The sequence below is a fragment of the Argiope bruennichi genome, chromosome 9 (genome assembly GCF_947563725.1).
Source record: "Argiope bruennichi chromosome 9, qqArgBrue1.1, whole genome shotgun sequence".
Lineage (NCBI taxonomy): Eukaryota > Metazoa > Arthropoda > Arachnida > Araneae > Araneidae > Argiope > Argiope bruennichi.
The window spans coordinates 126,505,544-126,518,629 of record NC_079159.1 but is presented as its reverse complement, the minus strand read 5'-3'; the positions used below and the strand labels follow the sequence as shown (position 1 = coordinate 126,518,629).

The window sequence follows — 13,086 nt, the reverse complement described above, 5'->3', positions numbered from 1 at the left end:
GCAATTATTAAAGGAATTTTGCCTTTGAAAAAAACAAAAAAACATCGGTCCATCTTTATTACGTGTTATCTCATCTTCACAAAATTAGTGTCGAATGTAAGCGGCTTAAAAGGGCAAGTTCGTTTAGACAAATTGATAAACCAAATTAATTAATATAATTAATTAACTGGTATCTTGAAATTTTCCAGTATTTCGATCCATCCGATCCTTTTATATATGTGTATTCAATTTCGTTCCAAAATTCGTATTAGTTCTTGGGATATACTCAATTTTGTTTTCTAGAAACTTCGCTTAAAAAAAGACCAATCCGCTGGGGATCATATATTTCGTAAATCTTAGCTGGTTAAAGGCAAAATACTTTTTTTTCCGTTTTTATTTGCAGTAATATTGGAAATAATAAACAATATAATTCTGATTTATGCGACTTAATTTTATATTATTACATTTATTTTACTCTGAATATTTTATTCTGATTCTGTCCTTAGTATGGATATAATTTCTCAAATTAAAACATTGTTTGTTTTTATTAAATATTAAGGAATTTCCAATATATTTAAAAATTCATTCATCAATTAATCATTCAACCCTCTGATTTTAAATCGCTCATTGATGAGATTGGAATTTTCGTAAAGACATTTTAAGCCAAAGAAATGATCGGTGTTTGTTAAAAGGAGGATATTTATTTTCAGGCGGAAACGATTGATAATCAGGTAAGAAATTTATTAAGTTTTATAAGGTTATATCATTATAATAAAAAATTACACATTTGGTTTTCATATAGAGCTCAACAATATTTTAATTAATTCAGAGTTCTATGTAACTGTTAAATATTTAATCTGATAATACAATAATAATAAAATTTTAAATTAAAAAAATACGGAAATAGAAATCGATTATCGAGATGAAATTCCGTTTATCTGGTTATAGAACTGCATGAGGGTAATATCTACGATTGTGAAACAATATGTGGAATAAATATTTTTATTTTACTTGACAGTATGCAAATTACACAATGAAAGGAGTTACAGTCTTCAAATAAATTGACTATCAGATTTTAGCAAATCTTCACATTTCGGGCCACTCTGAAACTGAAGAAAAAAAGCTAATTTGATATTGCATCCATTTATATGCGAACTAGAATGGATTAAAAGGATGAAATTTGTGTTTTTGACACTGAAATCATTAATATGAAACCATATAAAAGAAATTTTTCTATCTTATCACATAAATCTATTCGAATAAAATTTAAAAAAAAAAAGCTAGACGGATGGATGAAATTATGTACATGTTTAATCATCTTACTTGTATATTTGAGTTCAGATTTTAAAATTCCAGTCCATTAGAAGATAGTTAGACTAGTTATGACACCTAAATTGTTCGTTATCGAATTTTCGACTTGGTTGAAATAAACCTGCCCCCTCAATTCTATTTTACGAATACCTCGACATCTATTTTTGAAGATGCGATAATAAATAAAAAGGTTACAGATGTGTTCTTTCCTTTGTTTATATTTATATAATGCGTTTTGAGCTTCATTAATTCATTTTCAATATGTCTTCGATTATAGGTTAGTGAGAACAATTTATCAAGTAAAAAGAGGGCGCAGCATGATTGAGTACCACATACATACAAAATCAAATCTGCCACATTTCCGATCAGTTGTATATCAGGATTGTGCCGAAACATCCGGAGGTGTTGGAGGGCTCCTCCGACTAAGATTTTTTTCCCTCTTAAACTTTTTTTCAGGGTTGTGGGTCATATCGAGATGATTGTGAGCCCTTATCAGAATTACAAAAGTTGCGCTTCCCCATGTGCTACTTTTTTGTTAATATTGAGATCCATGCAAGGTCGTTCGGAGCAAGATGACATTGAATCAAAAAGATGTTTAATTTTCATATAATTTTTATTCAATAAAACGTTATTTCAAATATTAATTATCCCTACCACATAAAGACGCTCATAAAGTATTTGCACGGCGGAACGAATTAGAGTTAAGGCCTACTCATTTTTCATCATCTGTAGAAAACTTCATAATAATTTTGATAATAATGATATATTCTTCAAAAATAAAGTTTTACCGATGAAAGACACTTATACAAACAAATAAATCTTTCATATAAATAAATAAATTACATATTGTATACACTATAAGCACAAAATACCAAATAACATTGTTACGATGTCTACGCGATGTCGACCCGCATTCAAAATTTAGGTCAATATCTTGGGCTAATAGCAAAGGGGACCCTTTTCAAACGATTTTGGACCTATCCATAATTTCCAATCAGCCACATTTTTTTTTTTTTTTTTTTTTCTGTTTCTTTTTATTTACACAGCAGATCATGGTAATCTTGGCGATACGGCCCTGTTTCAGACTCACCACTGTCAGGTTCCGGGTCGACGGTTATTATTATAATATCCACTCGCTCTTTGAAGTTCCAGGAAAGTAGAATTAAATACTTTGAACTGTGGAAATTGAAATGTGTGAACATGGTCCATTAAATGACAAACTTAACTGGGAGACTCCTTTCAAGTTATATTTCATTTACTATATTAAAGAAGCATTCAAGAACCAGTGACGAAATACGATTCTTTTAACATGAATGCACATGCCACCAATATTTCCAAATTCGCTCCAAAAATGGTACAAGATTTCTTAGACCGAAAACTAATGAAAACTTTGGACCAGTGTATAAATTTTGTCAAAAAATTCCAGAAACTCCGATGTCCTAATAATTCAACCGACTATTATTTTTGAGAGTCAAAACATAAGTACTTTTGTAATATTAATTGCTTTGATTTTATAATAACTTCCAACATTACACCGACTTGCTCGCTCATTAATTTTTTTTAAAAAATCCCCATAATTTATATTTTTTTGTCTTTAATCACTCAACTCAGCATTAATCTCTTCATGCGACATAGCTTCTACTTCTGTTTTCTGTGTTTGTTGACAGTCCGGTGGGTGTGACTTGTTTAATGTGTGAACCATTAGAGCCGGTGCATGTTTAATTATTCTTTTGTGATAAGTAGAATTATCTTTATTGTTATTCTGTTTTCAAGAATAATGATAAGGAAACGTTAATATTGAAAATAATAATGACAATTTTGGAAAACTTTACTATCTCATTCTTAAGATCTTTTTATCACAACTGAGACATTTGTGTTATGTAACTGCGCTTGTCACTCGGAATCATGTAAAAATATCATAGAACTCATGCCAAAATATTCATTATGTAACTATTATCCTACTGGAGGTCTTCGACCTCAGTTTTAGACAACATATGAAAGGGCCGGAGAACTAAAAAAGTAATCTGGAAATGTAAGTATATTAGAAATATGATTATCTATAAAAATTTAACTGCCTTAAGCTAGGTGAGTAAGCTGTGACTAAATCTTATCGGCGATGTATTTTGAAAAGTAATCTAACCTTATTGGATTTTTCTCCCTCTTGTTTATCTAGTTATGCCCAGTAATATTGTGTATATTTCATTGTCTTTTTGTTAGAACGTAAATGTGAAAGGAAGTTTGCAACTAAAAAAATTGGTTAAATTAGTTCAGTACGTCTGCTCTACAAAGTTATGTCAGTTTTCTACTTTATTCTCAGTCTTTTGATTCATGACTAATGTTACTCGGAATGCATCGTTTTGTCACTACTTCGGTTCAAATCTTAAAACATTTAGTATTAAGAATTTTAATTACAGGGTTTTTTTTTTACATACGTGTGTAAAATTGTTAATACAAGCAAAATTCATTGAAGTTCTTCTTAATGATATCTTTTCATTTTTGTTACAGAGAATAAAATTATTTAAATTTTTTAGCAGGATGTATTTTCTAATCATTTGCTTGCTAATATATCTTAGTTGCTTAAAAAAGTTTTAAATTATAGAATCATTTGTTGTTTCCTGTTAGGTTTGTAAATATTGGATTGTTTTCTACTGTTCATAAAATATACTTGTTTTGTGAATCTTTAAAATAGTTCTGAATTTTTTTCTTTTACTTCCTTATTAATAAATTAATTGCTATTAATGAGATTTTAATTGAAATAAAACAGATTATTTATTCCATTTTTAATGGCTATCTGTTGGTAATTTGTTTCGGTTTATGTAGTAACTGGTAAAAGAAAAATAAGAGTTTCATTCAGGCTTGCTGTTATGATTCTTTATGATTTAAAGTATATATTTTATTGGTATTTATAAATGTATAATTTTGATAATTTTTTTTCTTTAATAGATGGCAATCTGTTTAAAAATGAACAAAGAACGTAAGCAATGGAGTCGACGCAATGGCTGGTCACTACCACTTCATCCATTGCAAATTTCAGCATGGTTTTTTCTAGTCATGTTTGCAATTTTATATTTTGTAGTTTTGGTTCCTAATATGCCAGAAGGAGCATGGCAAACTTCTGCTTATATTGTATCCTTAAGGAGTTATGTTTTTTTTTTTTATTATTCTTCTTATTTCTGTATTTAATATAGATATAGGTTGTTTTTTACTGTATTCTTAAAATCATTAAATTTATTAATACTAGATTTTTCTTAGTTTATTACAAACTCTTTGAATTAACAAAGTATTAAAATAAAAAATTTAATCATTTAATTAAAACCTTTAGTTTATTTAGTAAATTAATAAATGCTAGTGTGATAGTCATCTTTGGTGACAAGTTGATTTCCTAGGGATATTAGTTGTATTTAATTTCAGTTAAATTACTCAAATATAACTTCATATCTGTGATTCCTTCAGGTTGTCAATTAAAGCCATGTTATTCAAATGGTTTTTCAAGTGCATACCCAGTGCATTTTCCAGTGCATATCTGATCACATTTATAGCATCAGTAATGTTGAAAAACAAATAATTTTTGTTCTACATGTATGAAAAAGTGAATAAGCAGAGAATTAAAGAACAATTCAGGGAAGTATGAACATTCAATTCATTTGTAATCAAACTGACTACTTTCTAATACTGAACAATGAATAAGATGCAAATATTATCTTTTTTAAATTTGTATTAATGGTTTATCATTTTAAGAAAATTAATATGTGCATTTAATTGTTAATGCAAATTAAAAACTTTTTATAATCAAAAATATGTCATCTGAAGAGTATGCACTTTTAACAATTTTTGTCATAATTGTATTGTTGTTGAAATAGTAGGCATGGGTTCAATAGGTCTGTCTGTAAGATAAGAGATATTGTTAAAGAAGACAACCTACAAGATTACTTAAGGATTACAAGAATACTTAAGAAAATCAGTGTAACTATTGTATCCATACAATAATTGTATTTCAACAACCCATTACAGACTGGCTGGTGAATATTTAATTTCTCATCTTTCAACCCAGACCTCAGACTTTACTATATATTTTTGTAAGGTGTTTTTGAAAAGAGATTCCAGGATTCCAAGAATGTTCATACTTCCCTGAATTGTTCTTTAATTCTCTGCTTATTCACTTTTTCATACATAAGTAATACTGTAAGTCAAACTCTTATTACCCAGTTATTAAAGGTGGTATTATTTTTTGATACAAAAAAAAAATTACACTGTCATGATTAAGAAGATATTTTGACACAGATGATTGCTATCTTTGAATATAGTTAAATGAATGTATATTTCAATTAATGAAATTTTATTTCATTGCATTTTGTGTTTTAGTTAGCTATCAATATGTGCTTTCTAGATGTTTTAAATATATTAATGTATTTTTATTTATTCTCAAAATTAGATTCCTCAATTGTTAATTAGATAAATGGTTGTGTTTTCATCTTTCACATTGTCATCCATCTGATAAGTGTGTCTTTAAATCCTGCTGATAGGAATGTTCGTGCCAAAGTCAATGAAGGACCTTTACCTACATTTGATCGTTCAAAACATAGTCATGTTATTGAGAATGAATATTGTAATATTTGTGAAGTTAAAGTGTAAGTATAATCTTTTAATTCTTAAATAATTTTAAGTATCCAGATGTTTAAATAATTCTTATTGATTGTAAATGTTGTACATTTTGTAATATAAAAATTGTTTGAATAATACAAATGTAAAAGATCTCTGGGAAAACAAAGTGCAGGAATCTGTAGCTGTCCATGAATATGGTAACATTATTTTGTAACTCAAAACTCCAAGTTAGATGTTAATATTTGGTATATTATCTTAAAACGAAATTCGCATGAAATCCATATACAGAGATTTTTTTTTTCTTCCTTGTCTGTCTGCCCAAATGCTAGCGAACATGAAATCAAAATATCCTGAACTATATCAATAAAATTTAGCACACAGGTTTAGAATCTAAAATATAGATCAATATCAACATTTAAACAAAATTTATCTAAGAGTCGATGTCAGTTTATACAATCTCGGTATAAATGCAATAACTCAGGGGCACAACAAATTAAATAAATGAAATTTGCCAAATAATATTTGTAACTCTGTTTTATTTGGCCAGCCAAAATACTTCCTTAGATTGTTTACAGTACTTCAAAACACAAAATGCTTCTAAACCAACTATGAAAATGAAAAGTGAGTGTTCATGGCTTATCAACAACCTTGCTCAATATTTCTAATTTTTAAGTATGTGGGAGGGGGTTATAATTCAGGAATATGACTACTTCCACTCCTTCATATGAGTTGTAGAGCATATTAAGTTTTTTTTTTTTTTTTTTTTTTTTAATGTATTGGAGTGTTGACTCATTTTTGCCACTTTATACATCTGATATTCTTAAATTAATAATATAAGCATTGCATTTTTTCTTTGTTTTGAAAGACCCATTTCTTAAATTATTTCTTGACTAAATAGCTAGTGCCAGTTTAATTTTTCTTATAATGTAACATGCTCTGCAATTGCTAATGCAAATGCAGATATAAGAGGAGACACATTATTGAAAACTATACAATCAAGAAAAGAAATATGCCATGAAGTTAACATTTTAAGCAAGATCTTCAGCAAATTGTTTTTAAAATGTTTGTATGCTTAGATCTCCAATAAATTGTGTATTAGTAGAAAAATGTTTTGTGAGAGAAAACTAGTAAGTGTGAAAAAAAAAAAAAAAGAAACATTCTGTTTTGTCCTTGTATCAGAAAGATGAAGTTTAGTGTAATACTATTCCCATGAAATATGTAGATTTCATTAAGTATATAGATGATAGTCAGATCATCTTTACTCAGTTTCAAGAATTTTAATATCAGGAGAATGAGATTGGATGAGATTTTTTTCTTTTATTTAAAAAATTGACAATGAATTTACAAAATTATGTTAAGTGCTGATAATTATTTTCATTGCTTGCACACCACACAGCAGGAAAATATACAGCCTGGCAGATTTAACTTGCATTTGATTGGTTCTTCTGTTGAGTCAGATTTCAAGTCTAAAACTCTGATTCCAAAGTAGAAACCATGCCACCATTCTACTGTGATCCTTTCTCATGAACAAGCTTCTAATGAAAGAAGATTCACCATAGATAAAAATATTGATGAGGAAAATTTAAACGAAATGTCTAGTTTCATAGCATATATTCTATGACCACATAAGTAGTCTAGTAATATTTACAGAATGTATTTCACCAAAGAATATCATTGACATCAGCGGATACAAAATATTGCATATTTTTTAGAAACAGATAACTAAATAAGCAGCTGCCAGTGACAAAAAAAAGTATTATTCTGGTTTCTGAATGTTTTTATGGAAAATGAAATTTCTTTTGGAAAAAGAAATTGCTGTAATTGAATATCAAGCTAATGCATCTGCTTAATAAGCCAGAAACTGTTTATTGCTATCAAAATCTAATTATTTTGAGAATGTTATTTGTGAGAAAATTGAATAAATTTAAAGAGTTTGGAGAAAAAAATTATAACAAGAAACAAATAGTTTTGAAAGTATTTAGTGAAGATTAACATTTTTTTAAATCAAGACTTTATTTATGTTTTTAAACTTTTTTTTCAGGGAATTGAAATGCTAATGAAGTAGTGGTATAATATTTCTTAATGTTAGGAACTGTAACGTGATGAAATAATTTAGATATACAATAAAAATGCTTCTTAAACAATACTTGCATAAAAAACATTTTAATTTTATTGTTGATAAAACAGAGTAATTGTAAATTGATTTTATGTTTAAAATTGAAAATTTACTTAAATAATACTTAATTTTTTTTATTTCGTAACACATAGTTTGTGAATTAAAAATTCTGTCATAAGGTTGGTTCATATTTTTCTCTAAAGATATTTCTAAAGTACTTTAAGTCGAAATTTCACTGTCCACCTAGCTCAATTATTGAGTGTGAAACATCAATCCCAATACTTTTTCACATCATGTAAAATGATAATTGCCTGTGATGGTTAATTTCTGTCAGGGGGAGGAATGGACTGCGATATATTTCTAGAGAGATAATAAAATTAAAATGGCTTGCATTTTAAAAGATCATATATAAATTGGCTGTTTGATGTATTTATAGCATATATTTTGTAATTACTGGTTTTAATTTACTTATGTTTTTTTTTAACTATAGTGGTAAAAAATCGAAGCATTGCAGTGCATGTAACAAATGTGTGAGTGAGTTTGATCATCACTGTAAATGGTTGAATAATTGTGTTGGTGGCAGAAATTACAGGTAAGTTTCCTGCTGATATCATAAATATGTATAATTTTAGAACTTTGTCCTTAAATGTATATCATTACCCTAAAATTTATGACATGCTTTCTTGGCTCATCAAACATCCACTTTTGTACTAATGCATTTTTTCTCAAAGATAAATGTTTAGAAATAGCGTTAAGATTATTTTCGTTATTTCTTAACAATTACATTTTATAAACAAATTGGAAAATATAAAATTATTTTTAAAAATTGGAATTTTAACTTAAAATGTTGATTGTTGCTCCAAGTTAAAATAATATTCCAGCTTAAAATAATACTAGATGAAATGTTTGGAGGAAAATTTCTTTCAGGTGTTTCAGTAATTGCGAGTAAAAGTTTTAAGGAAAATAATTTTTAATTAAATCTTTCAATGGCTGTAAAATGGCAAAAAAAAGAAAAAGTGAGGGAATCTCTAATTTAGATGAGAAATTATATTTTACAATATGCGTTACAAAACAGCAGATTTAAAAATAAAGAAGTAAGCCCGTTTTTTATGTTTCAAGCTTTACATTTTAATTCTGATATTAAAAAAAAAAAAAAAAAAAAAAAAAAAACAGAATTATATGGTTTGAAACTAATTTTTTCAGTAGTGGAGAGAATTATATATATATATATATATATATATATATATATATATATATAGATAGATAGATAGATAGATATTTATATAGATATAGATAGATAGATAGATAGTTCTGTACAATCAGAATAAAGACTGCATAGAAAAAAAATTCTATTAAGGACTTAGACATTGTATTTACATCTTGTTCATGCAATGGACTATTTAACCTGCAGATAAAAATCTGTTGAAAACTTGGGAGGATTGAAGATCATTGTTTAGCCTTTTCTTCTTTTAGACAGATTGTGGACCTTGTTACTAGACACCGTGAATCTTTATCAGGCAGGTCTTTAATGCCTGATGCAGTAAGAAAGGACATAAGATTTTTTTTTTCTCTGCCACTTTTTTTTTATTATTATTGCTGTCCAAACCATCATATTCAGCTGAAGATCATATTTTTATTGTTAAGGATCAGTATTAATGTAATAAAAGTTCATTATTATTTCTCTGAAAGTTAACATTCAAACTGACTTAAATTTTCTAGAGCAATGGTATAAGTCTTAATAAGAAAATATAAAGTTACTATATTCAAAATAATTTTATAAGAAGGATTTTGTTTGGAAAGCATTATTGTTAACTTTAAAATTGTTATAAGTCTTTTTCTTTTCAATAAAAAATTAATTGTAGAGTAATTTACTTAAAAACTTGCAAACATAATGCAATAATTCAAAAGTTATATCTGCTCGAATACAGAATGAGTTTTTGGCTAATGAATTTTATTAATTCTAAAATTAAAAGTGGTTATTAAGAAGTTGAGCTCCTTACATTCACTACAGTCTAAACGTAGGATGTTTCATCATCTCTAGCATTTGATTGTCACTTAAGATTAAGAATTTTGTTCTTATAATCTTTAATGGTTTCACAAATGAATCAGATCAAAAATAAATACCTATGAAATTTATTTTGTATAACAGTAAAGCTTTTCAGGAATCTTCAAAAAGTATTAGAATAAAAAAAATTAAAATAGTATAATTATTTACTTTGATTTAATTCTTTGATTTTTTTTTCTTTGTTAAATTTGTTTTTATTTTTCAGGCTTTTTATAATGTGTGTTAGTTCAGCTCTTTTTGGAAGTCTTATTATATTTATGACTGCATTAGCTCTAATTGTGGCATATTTTGATGGGGCTTCATGGATGTTTTATAATAAAAGTAAGCTTTTTTTTTTTATCTGTAGCTAACTACAAAATACTTCATTAATAATTTTTATTTGGCAAATAAATTATTTTAGTTTAAAAAGTTTTAATGCGTAATATTCTTAGCTTCCCAATAATATAAATAATTTTAAATAATAAAAAAAATTATTGAATCTATCTGTAACTGTATATATTAATTATTCTAGACTAAATCTTTTTAAATAACTGGTCAGTGTTTTTCAGTTTTTTTATAAAATTAAATTCAGAAGAGGTTAAAGTTCTCAGAAAAATGCTTTCTATAGCAGATATTTTTTAAAGGCATTTCTATTTATACCTAAGAACAGCTTTTATTCAGTGTACTAGGATATTTTCATTTTATGTATTAATTGCCAATTAATGGATGTCAGAAAATTTTACTGGAAATCAAAGCCAAGACAATCATGATTTATTTTATTATATATTACAGAATTTATTGTTCCTCTTGAGAAAAGTCTTAACCATTCCAGAAATTTTATTTTTGTGATCCTTCTTCCAAAAATAATTAAACTGCTGGAGAGTTATTCTTGTTTTCTCATAGTAATATTTGAGAATACATTGTTAAAAACAGTCAGGAATGTGAATTTAAATTTCATTGGTATTTTTGCTGTGCTAATCTTTCAAGTATAAATCCTATATCAGATTTTTTTTTTTATATATATATGGGTTGATATGATTATGCTAGTCACTCATTAGGATGTGCATTCCATGTAGAATTAATCCATGTGGAATTCTAAATAGTCCTGAAATTTGTCCTCTCTTCTAATATATTGTACAAATTGATATCTTGACTGGATTAATTGTAATTATAAGGAGCAAGAATAAGTTTGTCCAAAAGTTGTCAAAGGAAAGTATAAATATTTTCCTCGAATTATTTGAAATGAGATTTTTTTTTTTTTTTTTTTTAACTCTGCAATAATGAGAAAGAAAAGTCATGAAATTGATTTTTTGCTACTGTTTTGCTTATCACCATAATATACTTGATGTATTATTGTCATCTACTAAAAGAATGTAAATGCTGTTCTCAAACTTGCCATCCATTTGCATGAGCAAAGAACTTAATGCTGTTCGACAGCTGTTTAAAACTGTTCATATTCATGTTAAACTATTTTCTAGTAAATTTATGCAAGTTTTATTATATTAATTTTCTTATAATTTTTTTTATATTTGATATGTTTGTTTGAATAGTTATCTTAATTCCTTACATTGCAGATTTTTTTCATGTTCTGACAACTCCATCAGTAGAAAACAATTACACAACTGTTTGGTCTCTTCTGTCATCAACTTCTGAACCATTTCCAGAATCTAATATTACACTTATAGGTATCTCATCTTTTTATATGTTATGAGAGTTTTAATTGGTTTACAATTTTGAACTGAAATAACTTTTTAGAACATCACTAGATGTGTCCATCACTAAAAAGGAAATTGCTTGCCACTCCCCTCCCCCCTCCTTCTCTTTTGCAATCCAAACCGTCATGTTCAAACTAAGGTCATGTTTTTATTTTCAAAATTAATATGTCATGAAAATTAGTCATTTCTATAGAAAGGGTTTTCAGCATGAAAAAATTTTTCTAAACTTTCTAGTTCAATGGTAAATAATCTAGACACAAAAGTTCTGGTAATGTTCAAAATAATATTAAAGATTTTTTTTCTTTGTCTGTCTTCAATATTTTGTTAAGCTTAAGATGTTACATTTAAAAATTCTTATTTTGAAAATTAATTATCCATTAAATTCTTTTTCATACTTTTTCAGTGAAAGTTGTGTTTTGTTATCTACAGCAATTTTGAATTTGTTTCAGTTTAGAATTCTGAACTAATTAAAACTAGCATATTATTTCTTTGTTAGTTGCTTGTTGAAATAATATTTTTTATAAAAATTATTTAAATTAAAATTTTATGTTAAATAAATTTTTAAATTTTTGTTTTATTCTATTTTTTTATTAGTGGTATCACTTATAATATCTCTATTTTTGAACTTTTGCTTGAAATTTCGAATATACAACAGTTTCTTTATCTGTATAGGTAATTACAAAATTGCAGTTATTTTTCAGAATTGGTAGCAAATAGTTTCAGATGTAAGAACATGCTACTTCTTGAAATTTGTGATGAGAGACATTCGAGATATCAATCACTGTTGATATCTCTAATGTTGATATTTCAATCTATTTTGATTTTAAAAATTCCCTACTTCAGTCTAATCTTTATTATCCATGAGCTTTTGAAATTCTATAGAATTTGAGATTTTTAAAAGATAATATTGAATATTTTAAATATTCTTATTGAAGCAGTATTGTGTAATTTTTTTGCATACAATATTTCCTAATATTTGCATTTAAGTTTTGTTGTATTTGAATGAGACAATTTTTTTTTTTTTTCCCTTCTCAAAAGTAAAATTGGGAGAAGGGAAATTTCTGTAAATCAATATTCTTCATTCACCTGTTTATATTTCATCTGAAATTAAGCTATTAGATGAATTCTCTCAGAATGTCAATAATTTCTTCTTGTCAACGGATTTTTGGATTTGGTCCGACTAAGTCAGGCCATGGAAATTAGCAGCAACAACAACAACATAAAGCTATACTTCAGGGTGTGTAGAGTCATTAAAAGTCCTAAAAAACTGCTTGTTTTTAATGCTTCTTAAAATCAGGGCTTTAAAAGTGCTTTTCTAA

At 27.0% G+C, this 13,086-nt stretch overlaps 1 protein-coding gene across 1 annotated transcript in view; it reads left to right on the top strand.

Annotated features, from left to right (window-relative positions):
- The first annotated feature begins 2,951 nt into the window (after nucleotides 1-2,951).
- The window catches only part of LOC129984616 (uncharacterized), a 28,772-nt gene continuing 18,637 nt past the window's right edge, over nucleotides 2,952-13,086 (top strand). The window contains exons 1-6 of the mRNA XM_056094539.1: nucleotides 2,952-3,322; nucleotides 4,234-4,416; nucleotides 5,743-5,918; nucleotides 8,499-8,600; nucleotides 10,279-10,394; nucleotides 11,627-11,737. Of these exons, the coding sequence (XP_055950514.1) occupies nucleotides 4,234-4,416; nucleotides 5,743-5,918; nucleotides 8,499-8,600; nucleotides 10,279-10,394; nucleotides 11,627-11,737 (688 nt within the window). The 5' untranslated portion in view covers nucleotides 2,952-3,322. The remainder of the gene's footprint in view (nucleotides 3,323-4,233; nucleotides 4,417-5,742; nucleotides 5,919-8,498; nucleotides 8,601-10,278; nucleotides 10,395-11,626; nucleotides 11,738-13,086) is intronic.